Raw genomic sequence first — 27,941 nt, 5'->3', positions numbered from 1 at the left:
AAGGAAGGGTTGTTGTTGATTCCAACGATTTGCTGTTGACTCTGACTCATAGCAACCTAAGGCACAGCAGAATGGCAGTCTGGCTGGTCCTGCAGTATCGCCCACTGCGCCGGCCGTGGTGTCAGCCCGTCTCACAGAGGCTTCCCTGGTCCTACCAGATCCCCCACTGCCCCAATCACGATGGCATTTTCTAGTGATCGGTCTTTCTTGACGACCTGCCCAAAGCAAACCGGTGGAAGGTTTGCCACCCTCCCGTCTAAGGAGCACTGGCTGTGTTTCTGCTGAGACCAATGTGCTTGTGCTCCTGGGCATCCAGACTATCCAATATCCATTGCCAATACCACAGTTCAAAAGTATAGATTTTTTTCCTCTATCTTTCTTTTTCACTGTTCGGTTTTGGAATGTGTGTAAGGCATCAGCTTAGAGCCAATTAAATGAGTTATAGAAATAAGAAAGTGAAACCTGCCTCTAACATTGTGGCTCAAAAGAACTCCTATTCACTACCCAGTACTTTCTGTGGCTCTGTGAGGGGAAGATTCACACGGCCACACACTTTCATCTCACCGGGTCAAAGGCACTTGACACGAACCTGTAAGGAGCCATGGAGGCAGAGTGAGTTACAAGTTTGACTGCTCACTGCAAGGACAGCAGCTCAAACCCACTTGCCCCTCTTTGGGAAAAAGATGAAGTGTCTTATTCCCATAAAGACTCACAGCCCTGCAAACTCTATATACGGTGGCTGTCACTGGAAATGACTCCACAGCGGTGGGTGTGGTTTGGTTACTATGAGCCTATAAAACATGTTGTTATTAAAATGTTGCAATATCTAGTAATAATACACTGGAATATGTTAATGCTTCTGGTTCACCACGCAGCCACCCAGCACTGCAGAGACCTGCTGAACGTGAAGGAGCAAGCTCGGCTGTCTGGAGTCATTGCACTTCCAGTGAGGCCCCTTTGCTTCCAGCACATCAATGCTATGTCCATGCAGACAAGGTTTTCTTTGGAGCTTGTGCTTTTTAATTACAAATCAGTTCTTGCAGATGTCAGTTTTAGACTATTATTACAGAGCAAAGAGAAGCATATACATAGTACTCGGCTTTTTTTCTTCCAAATGAGATATAAAGGCGTGAGTGTGGTCATATATGACAGGTCCCTAATTAGACTGCAAAACAACAAGTGCAACATTAATTTACTATAAAGCAACAGGTGTAACATCAATTATGAAGATACCAACTTTGAGTTGGAACCAACTTGATGGTACTTACCAACCATAATCATACTGCTAAGGTTGTTGTAGACCAGAACCCCCCCCCCCAACACCCCCCACATACACACACGCAAACTCATGACCCTCATATGCTTACACAACACCAATATTATTGGTATTGTGTTGTCTGTACATGTGTCCTATATAAACCATTCACTACTACCCCCAAAAGAATTGTTTTAAAAAGTGACTTTTCTAAGCCTCTAGAGCATTGTTCTATAGTATGGCATCATGGGCAAATTCCCCAGGCAGCTCACGCTCCAACACTGGAAGAAGGAGCCATGAGCCGGAGCTGAGGATGGATTCTGGAGTCAGTTGGCATGCCCCTTCCTGCACTTCTTCCATCTACTTGCTGTGTGATCTTGGACAGGTTCCTGAACCTTGCTGAGCCTCCGCATCTTCACCTGTGAGATGGCGGCAACCGCAATGTCTATCTCAGAAGGCTGTCATGAGGACTAAGTCCATATTCTAACAGTGTCTAACGCACACCTGGTCCCATAGAAATGTTCACGTTCTCAATGCTATTTGTCTGTTCTCTCGGCCTTTCTTTTCATCTGAGATAAGACAGGTGAATTGCCACCCCGAGAAGCCTTCTTCCACTTTCCAGAAATCTCTCTTGAGGGCGATGGCTCCTTGCTGATGTGTCCCCAACGGCAGAGATTTTCTCTTCACACGGGCCTACAATGGTTCCTTCTTGCATCCCCAAGGCTGGGACTACACCTTCCTCAGCTTTCACTGTTGGGCGGAGCTAGCCTTATTCTAGAAAATGAAGGCCGGGGGAATGGATGCATAGCTGAACTCTCCATTCCCTTCCACTCCACTTACTAGGTGGGGGGGTTCACACTTTCAGGGTGCTTCATGTGCTAACACGAAAGGCCTGAACCTGATTCAAAGTAGTAAGAAGGGAAAGGAAAAAATCCCAATCCACCTCTTCCAGATAACGGGAGACTGATCACCCTGGCAGTCCTAGCGCTGGTGTGCGGCCCTTCTGAAAAGGCTGCCACAGAGAGTGCTGGTCTCCTTGGCCCTGGCAGGAATACTCTGCAGCCAGGGATCCTCACAGCCTCCTCTGCGCTACACGCAGTGCCTCCTGCACGGCTCTGCCCAACCCATTTCGGGCTGACTTAGCGCCAGGTCAGTCTTGCTCGCCCTTGTCTGTTGATAAGCTAGGACTTTACCCAAAATATCTCTAGCAGGAAGAGAGGCTCTAACAGTAAAAGACATGAGATGTGGTGTTAAGGACCTCTGTGTCACAGACGTGTCGACATTCCGGGGCTGTAGTCTTCCTGGGAGCACAGCACCAGACCCTCCTCTCACAGAGAGGCTGGCGGGTCGCAACCACCAACCCTTTGACTCGCTTCCAAGTGCTTATATAACCATGGCATCAGCCGGGCTACTCAAGTCTGCGGTAGGAACGGAGCATCTGAATTTTCACAGGCTCCCGAGTGATGTTGGCTTTGATGCCACTGGCCTTGAGGACCACATTTTTGAGGGGCACAGTATTAATCTACCTAAACGCCTGAGCTTCCCAGTCGGCTGACCACACTCCACAGATCACCTGCTTGCAAACCTGTCGTTCCTCTTAGGGACAGTGACGTCCCCATCCATTTGGGCCCTGGAGACACAGATGTGGAAGACAGGCAAGTCTCTAGTTCCAATAAATGAAGGAACAAGATGATGCTATATGAAGATATATGCCTGGCAGGAGATGAACGGGACTGTGTGAAAGAGCAGATAGAAGGTAGGTGGGAGAGGTCTCTCTGAACACATTGGAGCTGAGGTCTCAAACAGGTGAGGGGGCCAACTGCCCTGAGATTCAAGGAGGAATGTTCCAGGTCGAAGGAACGACACCTTCGACAGTCTGGAAGAGCCAAAGTTTGAAGACTAGGAAAAAGGCCCACATGGGGAGATCATAATGGAGGAGAGGGTGTGGGAAAGAACACAGGGAAGCTGAAGCAAGGTGGGGACCAGAATGCTGCAGCTTTGTCAGTTTGTGGGAAGCAGGGCAGGAAGAAAACAAATCGCAAATGGGAGGCCTCGAATACAAGTCCTAGCAGCCTTTGCAAGGTGTGCGGGACAGAGGATGTAAAACAAAACAGAACACACAGATGATGTCTGAGGTGGCGGCCACACGACTTGTGAGAGTGAGAGAAAAGGTGGAATTAAAGGTGGCTTGGTGGTATAGTGGATTACACGTTGGGCTGCTAACTGTAAGGGTGGAGTTCAAAAGCACGGGCCACCGTGAGGGAGAAAGATGAGGCTTTCTACTCTCATGAAGAATTACACTCCTGAAACCCACAGGGGCTGTTCTATCCAGTTCTGTTGGGTCGTGATGAGTTGGAATTAACTTCATGGAGGGAAGAAAACAGAGAGAGAGAGAAAGGAGGTCTAGGGTGAAATAGGTAAGTGCTTGGTTGGTAACCAAAAGGTCTTGAATTGAGCCCTGGTGGTGAAAGGGTTGTGTATTGGGTTGCTAACCGCAAGATCAGAAGTTCAAAATCACCAACCACTCACCAGGAGAACAACGAGACTTTCTACTCTGGCAAAGAGTTACAATCTTGGAGATCCACAGGGGCAGTTCTACCCTGTGCTATAGGGTTGTTATAAGTCAGAATCAACTCGATGATCATGCGCTTTGAGTTTTTTTTGGGGGAAGCAATTCTTCGGGAGAAAGATTTGGCTGTGTGCTCCCTTACAGATTACAGCCTTGTAAATCCGATGGAGCAATTCTCCTGTCCCATGTGATCGCGGTGCGTGGAAACGAACTGCAGGGCACGGAGCAGCAGCAGCAGCAGTAGCAATGCACAGGACGACCATCGTTGGAAACAGCAGGAAGGCCGTGGACAGTAAGGGTCTAGATTTCAGGGCTCATCGTGGTTGGAGACATCAATTTGAATATTGCTATGGATTTAATGTTGTCCCCCGAAAAACATAGGTTAAAATCCTAATTCATATATTGTCTTATTCTTTTAGTATTTAACTTTTGTGTTTACATTTTTCATAGACCCTTCTTTTAATTTTCTAATTGTTTAAAAATTTGGGAGTTAATACAGATATCATATAATTCCAAGTTCAATCACATCCAGCAGTGTTATACAATTGCTACCACAGTCCGTTTCCAAACATTCTTATCCTTCCTGGATTCCTTGACATTGCTTTCCTTTTGACCCACGCCCAGCCACCACTATACTCATAGGTTGGTTTAGCTCTCCTGTCTCTACATTTTTATTCACCTGGAATCTGGCTAACGTCAACACCGGCTGGGTTGTAGGATGATGACTGGAATCTCGCTAAGTTCTTTTTTCTAATAAGAAATGAATTAAAGTCAAGATGGAGTGTCTTCGTTCTCTCTGTCCCTGCCCTATCCCCTTCTGTCTCCTTCCTCCCCAGTCACTCCCCATAAAATCCTGGTTTGATCTTGTGATTTTATTACATGCTTCAATCTGTAAGAGGAGAAGCAGACTTAAGGTTTCTGATAGAAGAAACCAAAAATATCAGCTCCTACTCAAGCTCTTTTTGCAAGGCTAGGGAAGGTGGGATGAGGTGGGGGGATAAGACATGACGCTCCCGTTATATATTTTGTCTATCTAGTCAATATTTCAAAATTTTAACATGGCCTTCCACACCGACTCATCATGCAGAGAAATCTAAAATTCATGCTAATGGTTCATAATGGCAAAAACCACTGTAATATCTTTGCAGCCAGGCTTCTGATAATGTTGGGCTTTAAGCAAACGATCCTGGGGGGGGGCGGGTTGACAAGAAATGTCTTGCGGGGTGACGAGTCAGTCTTTGTTTTCGTTCCATCCTCCCCAAAGTAAAGGCCGGCGTCTTTGAACGATAGCGCAGGCTTCAGAGCTGGCATAGCTCTGATTGCAAGAACTCTAGTCAGAGAGCCCTGCTCCTAAATAAATAATTCAAAGGCAGCTTATGTAGTGAAGAAGTGATTCTGGCTGTGCTGCCTTTGTCATACAAACCTTCACAAACCGGCAGCATCAAAGGAATTCGCTCCACACTGCCTGCTACTACACACCTACTCTGGGCTGGTCCTGGGAACAGCCATGAAGGCAGACACATCTTGGGGAATTCCACCAAGGGAGAAAAGGGAATCTGAAAGTCAGTGTCTTCTGCATTAATACAATTGCTGGATGATTTCTTCTTTTTCGAGTTCACATTATCACAAGTCACATTATGAAAACAATAACTATAAAGAATTTTCCCCAAGGACTAAAAAGCCAAGACTATTTATCAAAAGAATAGCGATGGCTCTCATCTTGGAAAATATTACAATATATTTTAAACACGGCCCATGGGGATGAAGTAAGAATCGCATTGGCATAGGGACGGGCAGGAAGAGTGATGGACTAGGAAGCATATACAAAAAGAAGACTGGAGTGTAACTAAGAAGGAGGTTTGTGACAAGACAGCATTCATATCCATCAGGAAAAGGGTGAATTAATCAATAACTCTTGTTGTGACTAACTGTTCACCATCAGTGAAAAGTAAAGTTATATAGCTCTACCTCAGCCCTTACAGGAAAATCATCCCAGGTGCGTTCAAAGCATTGACGTGGAATCAGAAGTAAGTGTTTGGAATGGAGGGCTTCTTTCCACGGGTGACACCAAGGCCGGAAACAAAAGAGACCTAGATGGATGTCATGAGAGTCATCCATTTTCGTATGAGAATTTGCATGAACACCTATTAGAAAATAAAGAGATAAAGGTTCATGCAATTTGGATGTTCATCTGAACATAATTTCATTTTATCCACAGACAGATGAGGTCTGTGAATAAACGCTTCGGATCTTAATTTTAAGAAATATACTGGGAAAAAGAGGATAGAGAGATTTACCCACCCAAATGGGTTGTGTTTTTTTCTTTATATTTCCCTTTTCTTTTAAACTTAGTGTTTGTAATGAGCATACCTTCCTTCCTTTTATAATCCACGTAAAATAATACAGCTACCAAAATTGCCCACAGGCCCCATCTCTTAGTATTTCCTATGAATTCTTACATCACAGATGCGAGATACGGAGCATGGCTGATGCTCTGGTGGGAAGAAGTCTGAGCCTAACTTGGTCAGGTCCGCAGAGTTCCCTGGGGTTCTCGAAACCCGTGGTGGAAGCAGTGAGCCCTCCGTAGCTCACGCTGTGGTCTTCCTCTGCATTACCGAATTTGCCTGGAGCCCACATAGCATCTAATGGTATTCCATTCTGTGCATACTCCTAACTATTTTAAATAGCAAGCCAATATGCAAACGCATGCATTCTATTCATTTGTTCTGACAAGACCAGCGACTGCCTGCATCACACCTTGCTGGAGGAGAATAAGCGTCCATAGATGATCTGATCATGAGAAGGAGAGTCGAGTAGTATGACACCTAACGCAGATGCATTTCCATTTAGCTTTGTGTTGAAAATAGTTGGGATTCTTTTTCCTCCTAGAGAACAGCTGGTATTGTGAAATTAGTGAAATAAATATTTAATCACTGATGTATCTCGTAATACTTTAAGGGACTACCAATAGTCACTCTAATGTGTCTATGCAGATGAAAAAATTGTAATCACTTTACTGGGGGCTCATACAACTCTTATCACAACCCACACATTCATCCATTGTGTCAAGGACATTTTTACATTTGTTGCCCTCATCATTCTCAAAACATTTGCTTTCTACTTGAGCACTTGGTATCAGCTCCTCATTTCCCCCCTCCCGCCGTGGCCCCCTCCTTAATGAACCCTTGGTAATTTATAAATTATTCTTATTTTGTCATATCTTACACTGTCTGACATCTCCCTTCACCCACTTTTCTTTTATCAATCCCCTAGGGAGGAGGTTATATGTAGATCCTTGTAATTGGTTCCCCCTTTCCAACCCACCCTCCCTCCACCCTCCTGGTATCACCACTCTCACCATAGGTCCTGAAGGGATCATCTGTCCTGAATTCCCCGTGTTTCCACTTTCTATCTGCACCAGTGTACATCCCCTGGTCTAGCCAGGTTTGTAAGGTAGAATTGGGATCATGGTAGTGGGGGGATGGAGGGGAGGAAGCATTTAGGAACTAGAGGGAAGTTGTATGTTTCATCATTGCTACACTGCTCCCTAACTGGCTCATCTCCTCCCCGCGACCCTTCTGTAAGGGGATGTTCAGTTGCCCACAGATGGGCTTTGGGTACCCCCTACCCCCCGCACTCCCGCTCATTCACAATCATATGATTTTTTTGGTTCTTTGATGCCTGATACCTTATCCCTTCGACACCTCATGATCACACAGGTTGGTTTGCTTCTTCCATGTGGGAGTTGTTGCTTCTGAGCTAGATGGCTGCTTGTTTACCTGAAAGCCTTTAAGACCCCAGACGCTATGTCTTTTGATAGCTGGGTGCCATCAGCTTTCTTCACCACATTTGCTTATGCACACATTTGTCTTCAGCGATTGTGTTGGGAAGGTATGCATGATGGGATGCTGGTTTAATAGAACAAAGTGTTCTTGCATTGAGGGAGTACTTGAGTGGAGGCCCAATGTCCATTTCCTACCTTAATACTAAACCTATAAATATAGGCACATAGATCTAGTTCCCCATCATCATATATAAATATATTTACACATGTACATACCTGTGTTTAGACCTCTATACATGCCCTTTGCCTCCCAGTTCTTTTTTCTATTTCCTTTCCTCTTGTCCCACTATCATGCTCAGCCTTTATTTGGATTTCAGCAATTCCTCTAGTTTACATTGCCCTTGATCAATCCCTAACAGGCCTCTGACATCCTCCTCACCATCAATTTTGGATCACTTGTTGTTCCTTTGTCCCTGTGTTGATTAACACCACTTCCTTTCCCCCACCTCCCACAGGGTGAAATGTTCTGGAGTCTACGAGAACATATTTAGTGGCGATGGTAACCAGCATCTGTTTCCCCATGAAATATGTGCCGTAATTCCTAACCCCCATGCCTGTGGTTATAGAGTACTCTCTGGTGGTGCTGTTGGCTGCTAACCTTGAGGTCAGGGGTTCAAACCCATTTGCCACTCCTTGGGAGAAAGATGAAGCTGTCTGCCCCTGTAAAGGTTTACAGCCTTGGCACCTGTACACAGAGTCCCTCTGAGTCGGAATGTTGGTATGCCTGTGGCTACCTCCCGTTTAGGAACGGGAAGTGTTTATGTCAAAGAGGGTTAAAGAGGTGAGATCACTGTGGGATGCATCATGAGTCCAATCGATCTCTTTTGAGATATACAAGAGATTAAATGCAGAAAGTGACATGGGACGCCACATGTCAAGCCCTACGACGATCGCTCAGGAGCAGAAGAGAAAAGGAGTTGTTGAGGGAAGGTGGGGTGGAAAGGGAGAACCGATTACAAGGATCTATATATAACCTCCTCCCTGGGGGATGAACAACAGAAAAGTGGGTGAAGGGAGACGTTGGAGAGTGTAAGACATGACAAAATTTTAATAATTTACAAATGATCAAGGGTTCATGAGGGACTGGGGAGCGGAGAGGGAGGAGGAAAAATGAGGAGCTGATGCCAGGGGCTTAAGTGGAGAGCAAATGTTTTGAGAATATGAGGGCAACGAATGTACAAATTTGCTTTACACAATTGATGTATGTATGGATTGTGATAAGAGTTGTATGAATCTCCAATAAAATGATTTTTTTTTAAAGGAAGAGAAAAGGAGTCTCCTATAGGGCCAACAGAGAAAGACTTCCCCTAGAGCCAGGGCCCTGAATTCAGACTTCTAGTCTCGTGACCTGAGAAAATGGCTTATTAACACCACCCACCGTGAAAGCAGTACGAAATAATCAAGATGTCCTATCTCTAGACAAACTAGCCCAAAGACACATTTTGTAGAAAGCAGTGTCGTGGCGAGAACATGGGCAGTGTTGGTTCCCTCACGGGTAGGAAAGCTGCGTGACCACCTCACCTGTCAACTGGGAATCATATTTTGCTATTGGAAGGCATGTGCTTAGCGTGTCAGGCACGAAGCAAACCTGTTGCCATTGTGTTGACTCTCATTCATGACCCCCACCCCATGTGTGTCAGAGCAGAATTGTGTTCCTTTGGATTTTTAAGAACAGATGTTTTGGGGGAAGTAGATGGTCAAGTCTTTCTTCTAAGACACCTCTAGGTGGACTCGCACTCCCGACCTTTCGGTTAGCTGCTGAGAGTGTTAACTGATTCCACCATCTAGGAATTCCAGGCACAGATTCCCACCGATCCACTGCCACCAAATCAATTCCACCTCAGAGCAACCCTAGAGAGGGTCGGCAGGGCTTTTTATATGTTGACTTGAGTAGCTAACTTCATCCTGCCCCCACACAGTGGCACGTGGGTTTGAACTGCCATCCTTGTGCTTAGGTGCCCAACGCTTACCTGACAGCGCCACCAGGGCTCCTTCGGGTGTTTATTAGGCACTAAGTCAAAACAAAAAATGATGACTCCCATTGAAGGTGAACAAGAAGATCAGTTGGAGGCCCTGATGCCAGGAAGAATCTGGTGAACCTTCCATGCAGAGGTTCGCCAAGGAGCTAGAGCCTCAGTGCATTGTCCACAACCAGGGGCGAGGCCACTAACCTGGAAACTGAATGGCCAACAGGGAAGGTCAGCTGCACTATCCAAGCTCAGGCAAGAGTCACCTACTTTCCAGTGGAGCTTATCACTTTTGGGTGCCTGAGCGATCATTTTCCTTACGAGACAAAGGACAAAGAAAGGCAGAGTCATGAGGGAAGTTTCGCCCAGAGGTCTGCGTACCGCTCCCTTCCTTATGTCAGACCCCAGCTCGCTAGGGCACTGACACTTGGCACCTCGCAGAAATGAAGTCTTTCTTTGGGGCAGTATCAGACAGACCCTGCCGCCCTCGAAATCTTTGAGCTCTGATTTTCTGTTGTTTAAGCTTAACAATCCACCCTCATTCTGTCCATACAGGCTTCTCCAGAGAGAGAAAAATTACAATCCACTGGTCTCCATTTATTAAATTAGATTTGCTTCATGGACCTTGTTCCTCGTAGACACAGCAATTTTATCTCAGCGAGAATTCTGGCTGTTCTCTTGAAGAGCCAATCTTATTGCCACCTGAGCATCAGGAGCTACCTTATATCCTGTTCCCCAAGCAATACTAGCAGCCCTTTTACTGTTGCTTCTGCTGATTGCATGGATGGATGGATGGATGAATGGATGGATGGATGGATGGATGGATGGATGGATGGATGAGTGGATGGATGGATGGATGGATGGACGGACGGATGGATGGATGGATGGATGAATGGATGATGGATGGATGGATGGACGGATGGGTGTATAGATGGATGGGTGGATGCATTCATAAATGTAAACTGAATGTATTTCATACGAACAGGATGGTTTAACACTGTGCTGGGCATCAGGAAGGAACTCCTCTGGGCTCTGGTCTGATTAGGAGGACAATGAAGATTTGGCCTTCAGACAGATGTGCATTGTCTCAGTTTCGATTCAAGGAGTAACCACACGGAGTTTAAAGTGAAAGACGAGGAGAAGACAAGAAGGGCCGATGAGTCAAAGCAGCCTCTCCCATTCTCTCCATCTTCTTATTAAAGCATTCACCTTGAACCCAGAAGTCAGAGGATTCAGCACATTTGGGTACACCTTACAAAGAGTCAATCAACTGTACTTTGAGATAGAGATCCAACTCTGACCAGATTGACCTTGAACCATTTGCTCCATGTCAGAGCGTTTTTAACCCTCTAGCCCTGTAAGAAGAGGATATACATTTTTTGCCCTCGATTGCAGTGGGAATGTCATAAGCAAAGAGCCCCAGCTCCTACAAAGAAAGGTCCATACATGGAACGGAACCAGGAAGAGAGAGAAACGGGCATTCCTCTCAGCGTCAGATTGCTTTTCTTCCTTTTAATGGATTCTTCTCATTTCTCTGGTTAAAGTTAACCAATGTGCTAAACAGATAGAGGTCATGCTGCTATTTGAAATCAGTGACTGGCCTGGTGATTCTAATTGTAGGGCTATATTTAGCACATGCCTCTTTTTGAGAGAAGAATAGAAAATCCCACGAGAAAGGCTCACCTGGCTTTAAAAAAAAATCCCAATAATCCCTCCCTAGCACCATCCCAGAAGTCAGTGCCCCCGCCCCACCCTGTCCCCGGTGTCACGCAATTCTGCACTTATGACGCTGTAGCAACTTGCAGTGAGTGAGCAGCACAAGGTTTTCCTTCAAGACGCCCAGGAGCTGCCAAAGACAGGAGCAGCCCCCGGGCTAGACCTTGACTGTGGTCACAGCATTCGCTGAGCCGGAAGAAAGCAGCGTTCAGCAACCAGTGGTGTCTTCCTGACACACCAGAGCTTTCTCCTGGGCTGTAATCAATGATGATGCCTAAGTGCATTCTGTCTTAAAGAAGCAAGGAACAAATAGTTCTCTCTCTCTCTCTCTCGCTCTCTCTCTCTCTCTCTCTCTCTCTCTCTCTCTCTCTCACACACACACACACACACACACACACACACGGGGTGCAATGCAATGGAAAAGACCCAACCCGGTCACATCATTTAAATGCTGCCCCAAGCCAGCTGCTTGTTCTACCAGAACCCTTCCAAAACTGTTCAGGAAGAAATAACCTAAAAAGAGGGCCAGGAAGACTGAGTGGCCTTCTGTTACCAGACCCAGCCGTTTCTACGTCCCTCTGCTCCTTATCAAGAGAGAACACACTGCTGTTTCCACAACGGTGCAAAGACAAGCGCACCCATCGTCAACAGATGCTGCTGAAGCCTCCGAGCACCCTCACCCGCACCCTGCCCTGGACCGGGGCCCTCAGCCTGCCCCTGCCGCGCCCCGTTGCTATCTGTAACCACCACATGCCACCTGCAAGCCCCACTCCCCACCCGTCCGCTTGCCCAGTGGGAGCACACGGCCAGCCGGCCAGGCTGGAACAATGCTCGGCATCCCGGGGGTGCTGGGCTGGCGGAGCGGCCAGGTTGGTGGGCGCTGCCGCTTACCTTGGAGTGCTGCAGCAGCAGTATCTGCTCGTCCAGCTGCCGCCGCTTGCCCTCTATCTCAGTCTGCCGCTTTCTTTTTTCCTTGAAAAGAGAGAGAGAGAGAGAGGCTGTGAGAGTGGGTGGGTGTTGGCTCCAGGAATGTTCGAGCAGGGAGCGGAGCGGCGGCGGTGGCGGCGGCAGCAGCACACATCTGTACAGACACTTGCAGAGATGCTGGGTGCGCTGTCACCTTCCCCTCCGTCGTCGCAGGGTGCGCTGCAGGCAGGCGGCTGTCTGCTGGGGGCTCCGGGCGTGGGGGGAACCTTCCTCACTTGGCCAAGCTGCCGCGCAGACGTCCAGCAGAACAGGCAGGCCACACACACACACACACGCACATGCACACACACACCCACAGCCATGTTCTGTGCAGTGTTCATTTGGTGACAAAGAATAAAAACTGCCTCATTTAAAAAGACAGTGGTTGCTACACACGACACCTGTGATAACATAAGGTGCGGGGACTGCTGGGGTGAGATTTCTTCCCTGAAAATCCACACCGACCACACAATGGAAGGTCATTTCCAATTTCATAGGACCCCCCCAGCCCCCGCCCAATGGACCGTAGTCAACAATCGCATCTTCAGAGAGAGAGGGTGGGGGGTGTCTTGACTGAAACTCGCCCTGCGGTGGCAGGTCATGAGCGGGGACTTGGTGAGGAGACAGTGAATCGGATGCCTGAAGCTGGTCTGCTTGGCTCCACATCCCGACCTTCCGTAAGTTCTCGTGACCGCCCTGTGTCTCAACTGTCCCCTTACAACAAGTGGAGGTCACAGTGGCGCCGACCCCGGCTGGACCAGGAGCAGGGGGCTAAGAGCTCGCTGCTAAGCTCACCGGGAGAAGCAGCCAGCAGCTCCCTGGGAGACCGACGAGGCAGCAAAGTTACAGCCTTGGAAAGCCTAGGGGCATTCTGCTCTGGCAGGGTGCTCCTCTGTCACTGGACGCCAAGACAGTGGTTTGGGGTTCCACCATATGATCAGGACTAAATGGGAAGATGCGTGCAAAGGGCCTAGAGCATGCCTGGCACAGAGTACGCAGGAAGGCATGTCACTTGCTGTTATTCTGACTGCCGCATGTGAACTTCGAGATAATGCCGAGAGGCCGGCGTTAAGAGCTCGTTCACTTGTCGTCACACCACTGTCGCCTTCCCACTAGCGTGTGCGTCATACATGACTTTGCCATACTTCGCTAACGGAGACCAGAACCATCATGTGGATTGGATCCGTTTAACAAAGAAGGAAAGGGCTGTCATTAATGATAGCTAGACGGTTCTTGTTCGGGTTCCAAATTACACAGGAGGGGTTTTCTGAGACACGGCTGGGGCGGCTTTTCTTTCCTTGCAGATGCAGGGAGCACTTGTTAGACTAGACACCGTGGTATTTCACAGCGCGACAGCCAAATCCCAGGGAGGTTCTTGAACCGCAATGACCAAACCCGGAGCCTGAGCTCGGTTGTGAACAGAAGCTTTTATTATTATTTTTATTATGCAGTTGCTGTGTCGCTGGGGACGTGATGGTGCCACGGCGATTCAGATCGATATAAGAATAATTTGTGTGATAGCCAAGTCTTTTTCTATGCAAGGCACAGGCTTTTGAGAAATGGTTTTTTATTATGTTAAACCACTGAAACATAATAATCATGTCAGGGATAGAATCTCCCTTCCAATAGTGTGAATAGTTTAGGCATTTATCATTTCCAGAAGATCTTGAGTAAATGTTACTTAATCCTAATATGAAGGGCCTTCAAAAAGCCTGTGGAAAAATTCCATTATCTTTTAATTCCAATTTTCCACCAACTTCTCAAAGCCCTTAATATACACAAGGAGATGGAAAGCATAAGGCTCCCTGGGAACGATCCCCTGGCCAGCATCTCAGAGGTACCTCAAGAAGCAGGGGAGAGGAGGGAAGCGAGCACATTTTGCTTGGAAGTAGTTTATATTAGTGGTGGTGGAGTATTTGGCAAGCATTTCTTGCTTGGAAGTATGAGTTTGCATTCATGGTGCCGGAGTATTTGGCAAAAGCATAGCAACAGTGGCAGCAACATGTGAAAAATGCCATCAAGATCATCAGATTGATTTACAACACCAACATTATATTGGTGGATGTGTGTATTTTTCACTACAATACATACATTTTTAAAAATAGGTGAGAAACCAACAAAGCAAGTAACTCACTGTAGTTGCATTGAAACAACAACAATAACAGTGAAAACCGGCTGGGACCACATCCAGAGGGGCCTTGACTAGCAGACCAGCAGTTAGGACATTGTCCTGGCAGCGATGCCCCATCATGTAGGATATAAGGAAGAGGAGGATGTGGGAGATGGCACTGGATAGACAATGGGTTGACAGGGTTTGACAAACTTTCCCCGTAAGGGGCCAATAGTAAACCTTTTCGGTTTTGTAAGACATGTCTTCTTTGTGGTGCAAAAGCAGCCTTACGTAAGTGAAAGAGCAGGGCTGTGTTCTAATAAAACATTGTGTAGGTCGTTAGATTGTTAGTGGTGGGCCATATGTGACCCGAGGGTCATAGCCAGCTGATATTTGGATTTAAATGATCTCGCCGCACCTTTGGGAGATGTTACATCCACCCTCGGCGAGTGGGGGAATAGAAGCACTAACAACTTCATCCCAGCTTAGAGTTGAACCAAACAGAACGGAAAGCAATGGACAACGATAAGAACCAGACTTTTTGAGGCTCAGGTTCTCGAGGGCCCAGCAAGCCAGAATCCTGGCTCTGAGCTCCCCCCACCAGCAGCGTGCTGAGAGGGAGCACATTTGTCTGGGATTCGCATTTTCCCTGAGGACCCCTCCTTCTTGGGTGATAGCTCAAAACCCCAAAGCTGTTCACGTGGACAACCCGGCTGGCGCATCAGCACATTTCTGTCTGAGTCCTGACCATGATACGGGACTGGATCTCAGAACAAGGACTTTTGTTCCTGCAGGGTCTTCGACTGGTTGGGATCCTTCCACACTGGCAGGATCGGGTGCTGAACGCGCTTCTAATTGGACAAGAGTTACTATAGTCCATCCGTGGCTGTACAGAATGAGGAAAGAGTCAGAGGGCCACCAAGTGCAAGAAGGGTCCTAGAGGCCCTCACCTGCCTGAGCCGTGCCACGGACCCTGCCTTGCCCCCTGGTGCCAGGCCTGCCCAGGACAAGGCAAGACCATAGACTCTTGGGTCCTCTTCTACTTTTGACATGAGGTTAGACCATTTGCTTCATTTTTACCAACTGCGGATCACCTACAAAGCAGTAAAGGACTCAGGTCAGAATATGAGTTCACCTAGATGTTATATTATCCTGAAAGCCCAAAGTTCTGTTGATTCCATTCATTAGTTTTCCACATTTTTTACTTCCCATTCCAGCCTTTAATGGAGCCTTAAAACTTCCGTTCTTATCTCCCCACCTGCATATGTAGATTATTCTGCACTGGCACCCTTGACCCTCAATAGAAGTGAGTTCTTTCTACATCTGGTTTATTGCAGCGGGCTCCTCAGAGGTCTCCTTGCCTCTGGGGTTTGGCAATTCTCCAGGTCACCCTCCACCTGGTTGCCAGAGTGATATTCTAAAATGGAAATCTGACTATCTCCATCCCTCACCTAAAACTCCAGAATGCCTCCCCATTGCCCACAGTGCACACAGCAAGCTCCCCAGCATGGTAAACGAGGCCCGTATCTCCTCCATAGCTTCGCCTTTATCCCTCATCCCCCTAACTCCTATGCTCCAACCTCAACAAACCATTTACTGGGTCCTGATCAGTCAGGTTGCTTTGTGCTTCCCCACTTTTCTTCTTACTTCTACCAATAATCCACATTCCTCACTCATGGGGTGACCAAAAAATACTATCCTTCTCTGGCAAAGTAGTTTAAGTATGCATGAAACTATAGCGACCATCTGTCAACTGGATCTACCCAGACTTCCTTCCTCTGAGGAACCTGCCTACTCTCACTGTTGGCTCTGGGGAGCACGCCAGCCGTGGCTAGTCATACAGTCCCCGGATGGACACAGTGGCTGCAACAACGGGCTCACACCCACCAGGACTGTGAGAATGGCAGGGGACAAGGGAGTGTTTCCTCTGTTTAACACAGGGCCACCGTGAATCAGAACCAGTCTGGAGCACTTAACCAACACCCTCTAACACCAGGACTTATGGGTGACCCAGATTAGGCCAAACTACCTTATCTGTTTCCAATAGTGATTAGTCCAAGGAGTGGCTAAGTGACCCAAGTGGGACCAATGAGAGAACTTTCTAGCAAGGGATTAATGAACCATGGGAGACAGACACTTCCTTTCTAGTAGGATCAAGTTGGTACCTCTGAGGAGTGGTTTCATAAGCTGTGGGAAGAACCCACGGCGCCATAGGGTCAATTCCAGCTCACAGAGAGTTTCCCAAATTGTCATTCTTCATGGGAATAGAAAGCCTCATCTTTCTCCCTTGGAGCGGCTGGTGGTTTAGAACTTGCTGATGGCAAGGTGACCAGCCCAATGTGTACCAGCATGCTCGGTAAAATACCAAAATAAAAAAACCCCAAATCACTGCCATTGAGTCCATGGCGGGGCACAGCGGCCCCATGGACAGGACAGCACTGCCCCGTGGGTTTTTGAGACAGCAGCAGTTTATGGAAGCAGAACGCTCCGTCTTTCCCCACGGGGGCAGCTGACGGTTCCAACCTTGCAGATTGCATCTCACACATAAGCACCATACCACCAGCGTGCCCCTGGCCAAGGAGACAGACAGCACAAAGGAGGAAGGCCCTCGAGACGATGGATGGACACAGTGGAACAACAATGCACTCAAAGAGAGGAACATCTGTGCGGGTGGCCAGGACCAGGCAGTGTGTTGCTTTGTTGTGCACAGGTTGCTATGGGTCCAAACCAACTCTTAACAATGACAACACATGGGAGACGTGCATCCATGGAGAAAAAGACGGCGTACCTGGGTGCGTTAAGCGATGTGCTCAGTTGTTAATGGAAAGGCTGGGGAGCTGAGTCTACCCAGAGGCACCTTAGGAAAAAAGGCTTAGTGATCTACTCCCCCAAAATCAGTAACTGAAAGCTCTATGGGGCACAGCAATACCTTGATAGCTGTGGGGTCAGCAGGAGGTGGAATCAACTCAAGGGCAACTGGGCAGAGGAGAAGGAGGTCAACTCCCCGAGGAGCCGAGCAGGAAGGCACAGAAAGGAGGTCTCTAATATTCCTGCTGTGCTTCTAGATCAAATCATTCCCGAAGCCAGAAATACCTGGAGTTTCCTAAATGACACACACCAATAAAGCTCTCCTTTGCCACACACGTTTCAGTGGTCTTTCTGTCACTTACAATTCAGAAGGAAGCTTTTTCTGTTCCCACCAAAAGAACACACACACACCCCTTTCTCTCTCCCCTTTGGCATTAGTACTCAAGCACTTTAGTTCTTCACCATGCAGTACTTACTTATTTGCACGACATAGTTTTCAAATAGGTTGTGACCTGCAGATTGTGCCCCCATATCTGTGAATGTGACTGTGCGTGGAAATTTAGTGCATTTTCCTGTCACTTATATTAAACAGGGTAAGGGTGACATTAAACTGGGGTAGGTGACTCGTAACTCTATTCCTTTATGATTGGTGTTTTATCAAAGATGAGACCAGATACAGAGAAGGTTTTACACACACACACACACACACACACACACACACACACACACGACTACGAGAAGCTGAAAGGGTCAGAAGTCTCTTTCCTAAAACTGACGCAAAGAGCGCAGCTCTGCCGATGTCCTGAAAGTGGATTTCTGTGGGACACGGAATTTCTGTTGCTCAGCGGAGTCCGCTTTGTAGTACTTGGCTCTGACACAGATAGGACACGAGGAAGCCTGTGTGTACATCGTTTCCCTCTACTGAACTATGGGCTCCCGTTGGCCAAGGACCTTGGCTGACGTGTCTCTAAAGACAAAGAGCATTCGATGGTGGGCCTGTGTAACAGGTGCTTGGTAAGTGTCTCTGAATGAACGGGCAATCTTTTTGCTCATTTCTGATTCTCTATTTGTCCAGATCTCTCATCCAAAGGCATTATGAATTTGTGTTTATGATTTTAATGGCATAAAATACATTACTGGTGATCCCCTCATGAATGGCAAGATTCTGTTCCACCATAAGTCAGATACAATTTCGTCACATCAGTTCTGCTGTAAGCCAACTACCTCATTTTTCATTGTTATTGCCTTTTATTATCAGTGTCTTTACAAATCCAGCGGTGCTTTGAACAGTAAATCATGAAACTGAATGGCCGTGGCTGCACATCTGAGACTGATAGCCACAGCACAGTCTAAGTGCCATTCGCTGTGACTTGAGTAACCGAGGGATACCTCACACAGCCTTCCGTGCATCGCACCGGAGCGGTCTTTCTGCTGAAGCCATTAAGCTGCACTGTCGCGATGCACTCGAGAGAAGAGTTCAAAACACGAATGCTCTAAAAGGAGTATGGGAGGCTCATTCCGAGGAGAAAAATGGAAGAAAGGCGACTCCTCAGAGATCCACACAATGAGCGAGCTCATGGAGGCGACTTTCCAAGGGGAGGGTGCCTCAGGGGACGTCTGGAAGGAAATGATTTCAATCCATTTTGAGAACTTTCAGAACTCTTCGCCATCCGGGCGGCGTGGCCACTCACTCTGATTGTCTTTCTGTGAATGAGTCGTTTTCCTGGCAAGTATTTTCTGGAAGTCCTGGAGCATCACAAAGCGGCAAACGATTCGTGAGGTCAGAGCACCCCGACTTCCACCTGCACGCTGGTCAAAGGTGGCTAATAAGCATTGCGAGTCGTCCTGGTTAGTTGCTGTCGTTGGCTGTCGCTCACGGCCACCCCCTGGGTGAGAGCCGAGCTGCTCCCTGGGGCCTTCCAGGATGTCCTCGCTAGGACAAAGTGGCCTTTTCTTCCACGGAGCCATCTGCTAGCACGCCATCACAAACCACTGGTGTCCCCAGGAGCCTGTCTCATTTTTAGAGAAGCCAGTTGCCACCTCTGTGCTGCTTCAGACAGACACCCCCTTCCCCTCTCTTGCTGCCTATTTCACCACCTGAGCTTTGGGAAATGCAAGGTGCTAGCAGGGTCCCAGCTGCGTCTGAGAAGTAGAGGGAGAGCGCGGAAGAGGCAGATCGGGGAGGGCAGTCAGAGAGAGACAGACACACGCCGTCTTTCCTTTTCTCCGGATTCCTAGAGCCCCGCCCGCGTTCACTAGTGAGAAAGACGAGATCGGTCCCCTCAAGGCGCTCCTTCCATCACGATGGCCCCCCGCTTAGATGAAGAAGAAAAGGAAGACTATTAAACTTTCAGTAGTACAACCTTTCTGCCCCCTGGTGCTTTGATATTGGTTGTTGCTGCTTTGATCCGTCCCATCACTGATTAAAGAGGACTTTGTGCCACTCTCCCTTCCACACACTTTTTAAGAGACTTTTGCCCGTTGGTCCTTAGGCTTTGGGGTCACAGGATGAGAGTAAGACTGGTTTTAATACTTTGCATTTAGAAAGGGAACAGGGGTGTCTGAGGCAGGAGGGGACTTGACGATTGAGAAGTGAATAGAAGGGATGAAGAAGTAAAGAATGAGGGGCGTTGGGGAGCTGGAAGTTGGGCAGTGTCAAATGAAGTGGGTGAGAGAGTGAGACCAGGATCAGGAGGGAGAGTCTTTAGATGTTTCACGATGGCTTAGGCAACCAGTATCTTTGGATGGTGCCCCCCAAAAGATTCCAAGTGGGATGTTGGCTTTTCAAGAAAGATCATTGCTCCTATTGCTGATTAGACTGTGTTTCCTCAAACGTGCCTTCATGCTGGAACTGCATGACCAGGAAGGGAAGGTTTTATACAGGGTCCCCTGAGAAAGTAAGACAGTCTTTTAAGAACTAAGTATGGGACCCAATGCCCACCTGTAGAGAGCTGAACACCCCTTCCAGAGGGGTAGTGAGGAGGAGATGGGCCACACAGGGTTCAGTGTAACAACAATGAAACTCAAAACCTTCCTCTAGTTCCTGAACGCTTCCTCCCCTCCCAATCATCATGACCCCAATTCTACCTTGCCTTGCGGACCTGGTTGTACCAGAGGATGTACAGCGGTGCAGTGGGGATCTGGAGGCACAGGGAATCTAGGACGGATGAACCCTTCAACATCAGCAGTGGGAGTGGCGACACCAGGAGGGAAGGGCATGTAGAAAGGGAGAACCGATCTCGGAGATCTATGTGTAACCTCCTCTCTGGGAGATTGGCAAGGGGGAGGCGGGTGAGGGGAGACGCCGGGGAGTGTAAGGTAAGATATAATAATTATTTATAAACTATCAAGGGACCAGGGGTGGGATCGGGGAGGGAGGGGGATGGGGGAAAAAAAAGGGAAACCGAGCTGATTCCAGGAACCCAAGTGGAAGGTGAATTATGAGAGTGACAAGTGCAACGAATGTATAAGGGTGCTTTGCTCATTTGATGTATGCACAGATTGTGATAAGAGACTTATGAGCCCCAATAAAAAGATTAAAAAAAAAAGAAAATGATTAGGGCAAAGAATGTACAGATGTGCTTTATACAATTGATGTATGTATATGTATGGATTGTGATAAGAGTTGTATGAGCCCCTAATAAAATGTTAATTAATTAATTAATTAATTTTAAAAAAATCAAACCAAAAAAAAGAACTAAGTATGGAACACCAGCTCATAAATGAGACGGAAGGAGCTCTGTCGAACAATCAGAAAGCCATTTCAGTCACAGATGGACTGCACTAACCGGTTAAATGCTGCTTCAGATTCAATAGCATTTACATCTTTAAGGCAAAAATGAAGTGATGTATCTGAAAACTGAGAATTTGAATAATCAAGTAATTAAAAACAAAAAAAAAACCTTACTGCCATTGAGTCAATGCCGACTCACAGTGATCCTATAGGACAGGGCAGAACTGTGAATTCAGGCGACTGCAAGTGCTGATGGGAGCAGAAAGTTCTGTCTTTCTCCTGTGAGGTGGCTGGTGGATTCAAACTGTGGACCTTGTGGATCACAGCCCAACTTGTGGCCGCTATGCCATGAAAGATTCTTACTCCAGTGAAGAGTTACACTGAAGGTGGTCCAGTTTCCTGTCTAGTCAACTTCAGTGTTGGGTTGGTTTGGCAGACACATCCCTATCGCAGATCAGATATCTGATTCCAATGCCATCAGACATTCAAACTCACTCTCTTGGCTCTGACTGCCAGGTCACTGGTTGGTATTCTGATTCTATGCAGGCTCCCGATGTAGTTACCTTGGCTGTTGGGTTTGTAGGTGAGCGTACCGAAAACTGAATTGGTATGCAAGTTTCCGATCTCTACAAAGTAAGGCACAGAATTATAACTTGGAGCCAGAAGTAGTGGTGGCTCAATAGGCTTGGTCAGAATAAGTAAATTAGATTTTCTTTTCCCCCTGGAAGCACACTGTCCCACTCAGCCCTGTGCTCCCTCAATCTACATTACTACCATGTGGAACAGAGAACCCTACGACTCTTCACTCATCTCTCCAGTTTGACCAGCACTTCCACGTTGGTGACACTTTTTGAAGAGCCTGGTGACAGGGTTGGGCAAGTGTGGGACTGCTAGCCACAAGAGTAATGGTTAAAACACACCAGCTGCTCCTCAGGAGAAAGATGAAGTTGCCTGCTTCTGTAACAATTTTCAGTCTCGGAAACCCCCTTAAGACTGTTATGAATCAGGATTGACTCAGTGGCAGTGGGTGTGGTTTTTGGGCAACTTTTATCCAACTAATTACTTGGTCACATAAATGCCATTTATTAGTCAACGAGGGAACTGCCTGCCTTTTGTTAAAAATTAGAAGGTCAAGAAGAGAATCTTAAGTAGAAAAAGAAGAGGGCTAGTTAGTTCCAAATATACTACTGATTTTTCTCAAAGGGTATTTTAATACCTAAAACATTTTTTCAAAATTCTGTAATGTTCACATGCAAAAGTGTTGCTAATCTATATCGAAAAGTTAAATAGCTAGCCTGTATTGGATAGTTGCCTAGCTAGTAAGTGCCAAGCAGGAATGGAGCGCCCCCCCCCCCCGCCCGCCGTGAGATATGGAAATAGAAATGTATCCTGTTGCTACTGTGGGGGTGAAAGTAGGCGCTCCCGTGGCATAGTGGTTACACCACAAGGTGGCTCCACAAGGTTGGCAGTTCAAGACCACCCGCCACTCTGAGAGAGACAGACGGGGGTTTTCTACTCCCATAAAGAGTTAGTCTCAGAAATCAACAAAGGCGTTCTACCCTACCTTATAGGGTCGCTACGAGTCAGCATCGACTCTTTGGCAATGGGTCTGGGTTTGGTGGGGTGGAAAGGAGGTAAGACACAGATAGGAACATGCATACAGCCTGGCCGACTGCAGGGACTTGGTAAATAAAGGAGGCTTCCTTGTACCAAGACTAAAGTGTTTTGGTGCAGAGCTACGTTTTACAACCACAACTGATTCTGACAATGGAGCCAAACTTCAGTTCCATGGTGGGGCCTAGAAACAATAATGGCCACGGTAATAGGTGGTGGTGGTTGTAATGCAGCTACGGCTGTTGGTTGCTTGCTCTGTCCAAGCTCAGTGCTAAGAACTTCCTGGCAATTTTTCATTGAGTCCTCAGAAAACTTCGAGGTAGAAACCTTCCCTATCCCTCCCTCTAGTGTTGCAAACACTCGCAGGTCAGCCATGGTGCACAGGCTTCAGCAGAGCAGTCCGACGAGCAACAGAGGCCTGGGAGTCTACTTCTGAAAATTAGTCAGAGAACCGGATGGTCCCAGGGACGAGGCAAACCTTTATGGAGTGACAGCAGAACCACACTGATGAGTTCAAACATGCCAGTGATCGCGAAGCGGGGCAGGGCAGGGCAGGGCTTCATTTGGTTACACGTGAAGTTGCCATGGGTCAAAGCCAGCTGTCCCAACTCAACAGAACTGATGAAAATGGTCAAAGCGTATCTCGGGTAAGTCGAATGTGCCCCAGGTCACAGGCTAAGAAGTGGGCAATGGTCTGACTCCAAGGCACTTGACCATGACCAGACACATGATTAAGCTCCGAACATGTGTGCAGTGATCAGTGACCACCAGGCAGAACACGTGAAACACATTACCTTGCTGCCTTTACGCACATATGTCCATGCAAACCTCCCAGAACAAATGAGATGGTAAGGACACAAAACACTCTGCTGGCCAATCCCTCCCGCCCCGACACGGGGCCCTCTTGGGAAATCCGGTAGCATTTCTCAATCACAAACAACAGGAATAGGTCAAAGCTGACTTGAAACCACCAGCAATGCCTGGCGGATCAATGCGTGAGTTTACTTCAATTCCTGGAAGGGAAATTTCCAGCAGATCGAATGTTCTAGAAACGAGGGCAAATGCAAAAGTCCTCTCTCCGCTATGAACTTTTCAACTGAGAGGGGCTTCCACAAATCAGGGAACAGCTGGCAAAGTTCCTAGTTTGTCATGTTGGGCTCCTGAACGGAAGAGACTTTTTAGGATCCAAAGATGTCTTCCTGAGCCTTCAAGCCAGCACCCCTCGGTCGGCTTGCTGTACTGTGGGGGCTTGAGTGTTGATACGATCCTGGAAGCTAAGCCCCTGATACTGTTCAACACCAGCGAGGCCACTCCTGGTGGGCAGGTTTCGATGATGCCCCGGACTGAAGCAGACGAGGAACAAAGGCCTGGAGACTTGCTTTCCAACATGAGCCAAAGAAAACGCTGCCTCTCAACAGAACATCCCAATGACACTGAGCTGGAAGAGAAAAGCACGCTGAGGGCCCCTGAAGATGGCGCAGGAGCGGGCAGCATTTGTTCTGTTACACATGGAGCTGCCAGGTGTCGGAGTCGTCTCTATGGCAACGAATAACAAAAGTGACATGAAAGGACAAGGAGAACCATGGGCACAGGATCCCTGCGATTTTAGGAAGCGTTGCAATGCCGGGGCGGGGGGCGTTTGGGGGCAGAAAGTCAGAGTGGGCATCCTCCCCAACGAGTGCACGGACCTCACAACAAGCAGCTTTCCCATTGGCTCCTCGGTGCTCAGTACAGCAGGCCACAGAAAGCAGAGGGGCAGGGGCAGAACTGAACATGGCTGTGGTCGTGGCAAATGCAAAATAAAATAGCGTGCCCAAAATAGACAGAGAACACAATGAGCAGCATTCCGACAACAAGGGAATGCAAACTCCAGGAAATTAGCATAACCGCATAATTTCAAACAGAGACAAGCGTGCCTCTCCCGACTTCTGCCACTTATGTTTTGTTTGTTCCTTTAGATGTCAGTATGTTGTGAATCTCTCTCACACACATTTATATTTTTAATGCAGAAAGATATAAAGAGAGGATGCAAATAGTTCCTAGTATCTCTGCCCAGAAAAACACAGCATTTAAAGCGAAAAGCCAGAGCAATAAATATACAGGGTGAGTAAATTCAAATACTACACAAAGACGTAAGTTGAGCAGCTGATCTCCTTTCAGCCCCATCAGTTGCATTCCTTGAAGTTCATTATACATCCTCCCAGATCCACGTGGATCGATCTTAGCACCTCCCATTGGTGGGTTTCTGAGACTGGGACTGTTTTCGGGTGTAGGATACCCAGCCTTCCTCCCATGGAGCTGCTGATGCACCTCAGCCCAATGCGTAACCACTACTCTGCCAGGGCTCATAGAAACGTTTTATTCTTTAGATAGAAAAGATCATGCCACATACTTCCTGATCGTTAGCTTCCTTCCGTCTGACTTATGGACGTACTTCAGCGAGTTTCCTAGTTTAGCACATGGGGGTCCCACCTCCGTCTTTGTCACTGCAGGGTGGTAGATCACAGATAATTGCTTTTAACAGTCTGCTGCTATTGATAGACACTTAAGTGGCTCCCAGGGTTTCACTTGCTATTTTAAAAGATGATGCAATGGATCTACCTCTCTATGCATCTTAGACATATTTTGTGACACTAACTCGAGCCACGTAGCCTGGATGTAGAACCTCTGAGTCAAAGGATTTGAACACGTGAAAAACTTTCAAAGGACCAAATTGCCTTCTAGAAAATCATTTTTCTCTGTTGTTCGATGATACAATTCTGAGTAGAAAATAAAAGCCAATTAATGAGAGTTTTTGACAGATTTCCCCCTTATTAGTCACATCTTTGGTGGCTCAGGGGAATTTAAATGAAGGAAATATCTGCTACTTCGTTAATAATGTAAGCTGTTCTTAAAATAGACTTGGGTAATTTGTCCTTGTCAGGCTACTCTCTTAGACAGAAAAAAATTTTTAATCATAAAAATGAGTTGCTACCCAATGACCAGAGATCCTTTATAATGACTTCATCAGATTCCTGGCATGGAATCCTCCTTGTATCTTTCTTCTTTGCACTATTGTGGCCAGAATTAGCCTATAACCAGGTTGGGCCACTTGCTTAGAAAAAGAGGGTATGTTCTGGTCTGTTTCTGCTTCTGTTCTTTGCTGCTGTGTCTCCTTCCTCCATGGCTGAGAGAGAAACATTTCCATCCAGCAAAGCCATTTCTGGATGGACTCAGGCTATGCTAAAATTGAAGGCACAAGAATGGGACTATCTGCGTGAGCATCAGGCCAGCAGGGGCATGGAAAACACACAAGCAAAGGAAAATGCCACAGAGTCTGAAGCTCACGAATTGTATTACACACAATTTAACGCTTTGGTTTTTAATCCCACCAACTAAACAGAACAACTTAAAGGTACGTGCCCATCGGGGGTGTGTAACCTGTGTGTCATGAGCTCTTAGTAAGTAAAGGCATCTTACTAATCAGTGGGAAAAAGATGAACACTTTAACCATGGGACAAAGAGCAGTCTCTACAGAAAACAGTCGACACACTAACCAAGACATGTCAAGTAAGCACTGAGCTACCATTTTTGCCTCTTAAACGTACCACTGCCCCTACTATGAAAGTATGTGTTCTGTTTTGTGGAGACAGTGGGGAGGGAGAGCCTCTCCTTATGCTCAGACAGAACTATACATATGAACCAACTTTCTGGAAGGCTCTTTCAAAAGTATTTGTCTCATGATAAGTCATATATCCAGAGAAAATGATCTTAGGTGTGCTCAAAGATTTGTGTAAAGTAATATTTGACACAGAGATACACCCAACAGTACCATATAATGACTAAGGCCTCACAGCAAAGGATTGGCTAAATCACATCGCCCTTGAGAAGCCATCCAGTGACTTCTTTTACCACTTGGATTAAATCAAGGTAAACCCATCCAAGTTCAGGTTCCTGCCTATCTGTCTCACCTTCTCTTGACTTTCCTCACTCCCCGCCCCAGCCACTCTGGCCTCTGCCAGTGCCTCCAGCCTCGCCAGCTCACCTCCACATCAGATCTATGTGTTGCTGTTTCTTCCACCCATAATGCTCTGCTTCTACATCATCACATGGCTGACTTCTTGTCTCCTTGCCTCCTTGTCTTGTCTTGGCCATCCATTTTTTATTGGTTTTAAACATGATTTTTAAAATGCATTTTATTTTGTTGCTATTGCTGAGAGAACACACAGAAAAACAATCTCATCACGTACAATTTGCTGACACTGGTTATATTTCAAAATGTTTTTAATGTTGTTTTTATCAAACTTTATTGCCCAGCAAATATCAAGTATCCAAATATGTTCTACATGGTTGTGAAATGAATTTATCAATGTCAAATAAAACGTTTTCTTCGCTTGCTTTTATTCATGTCTTCATGACCAATTCATTTTTTCTTCCAAAAATGGTGTATGCCATACTTGAAGCAATGAAGAATTCTTAAATGCCATGGGGGAAAAGTTCATCTACAGTGGTTCTCCACCTGTGGGTCATGACCCCTTTGGGGGCCGAATGACCCTTTCACAGGGGTCACCTAATTCATAATGGTAGTAAAATGACAGTGATGAAGTAGCAATGAAAATAATGTTATGGTTGGGGGGGGGCGGTCACCACAACATGAGAAACTGTCTGAAAGGGTCGCGGCATGAGGAGGGTTGAGAACCACTGGTCTACAGCTACACCTGTGGGAGGTAGTAGTTTTTGACTTACAGTTACAGTTGTGGGGGTCCTAGGGGTTCTTCCAAAGCCATTCTTTATGACAATGTTTTGATTAGCTTTGTACATCTTCGAATCTCAGACCTGTTGCATCTTGAAGAGCCAGCCTCGGGGCCCTCAGGCTCCACTGCTGATGACCGTCCTCCCGGCTGGGCGTGCCTGTTGACATTCTTCCAGTGGTACCACCACTCTCTCCCTTCCTTCCTAATTGTTTCTCCTTCTTTGATTCAAGCTCACTGTTGGGCATCTAATAGTAATTAGTTAGCCCTAGACTCAAGACATGTCGCTGTTTGCCACGGGTTACATTGTGTCCACTCCAAGTTTGCGTTGACTTGGCGGGTCCATTTGTTTTCAGCGGTTTGGCAATTATGTACCGATGTCATGTTGTAGTTCCGTGAGGCTGTACACCTCCCTCCTGATGTGACCTGGTGTGATCGCCCGTCAGTTGCACAGGGACTCGGGTGCGATGCACCAACATTGATCAGGGAACAGCACTGATCTCACGCGAGGGGCATGGCTATATCACCTTTTCTATTACCAGAGACAAAAGGAGAGCGTGCCTAGGTACTTCTTAGTACACGAATTAAATGAAGAAATATATATACAACTCAGGGTAGAACAAGGGTGT

The 27,941-nt window shown here is 47.1% G+C and overlaps 1 protein-coding gene across 3 annotated transcripts in view; it reads right to left on the bottom strand.

The window, feature by feature from the left end:
* The window catches only part of PALM2AKAP2 (PALM2 and AKAP2 fusion), a 371,023-nt gene that overhangs the window by 277,521 nt on the left and 65,561 nt on the right, over window positions 1-27,941 (bottom strand). For all 3 annotated transcript variants that reach the window (XM_075560292.1, XM_075560293.1, XM_075560291.1), the window contains exon 2: window positions 12,243-12,323. In XM_075560292.1, the coding sequence (XP_075416407.1) occupies window positions 12,243-12,323 (81 nt within the window). The remainder of the gene's footprint in view (window positions 1-12,242; window positions 12,324-27,941) is intronic.

The sequence above is a fragment of the Tenrec ecaudatus genome, chromosome 10 (genome assembly GCF_050624435.1).
Source record: "Tenrec ecaudatus isolate mTenEca1 chromosome 10, mTenEca1.hap1, whole genome shotgun sequence".
Classification (NCBI taxonomy): Eukaryota; Metazoa; Chordata; class Mammalia; order Afrosoricida; family Tenrecidae; genus Tenrec; species Tenrec ecaudatus.
Note: the sequence above shows the minus strand (reverse complement) of the source record. Positions and strands in the feature narration are given on the sequence as shown.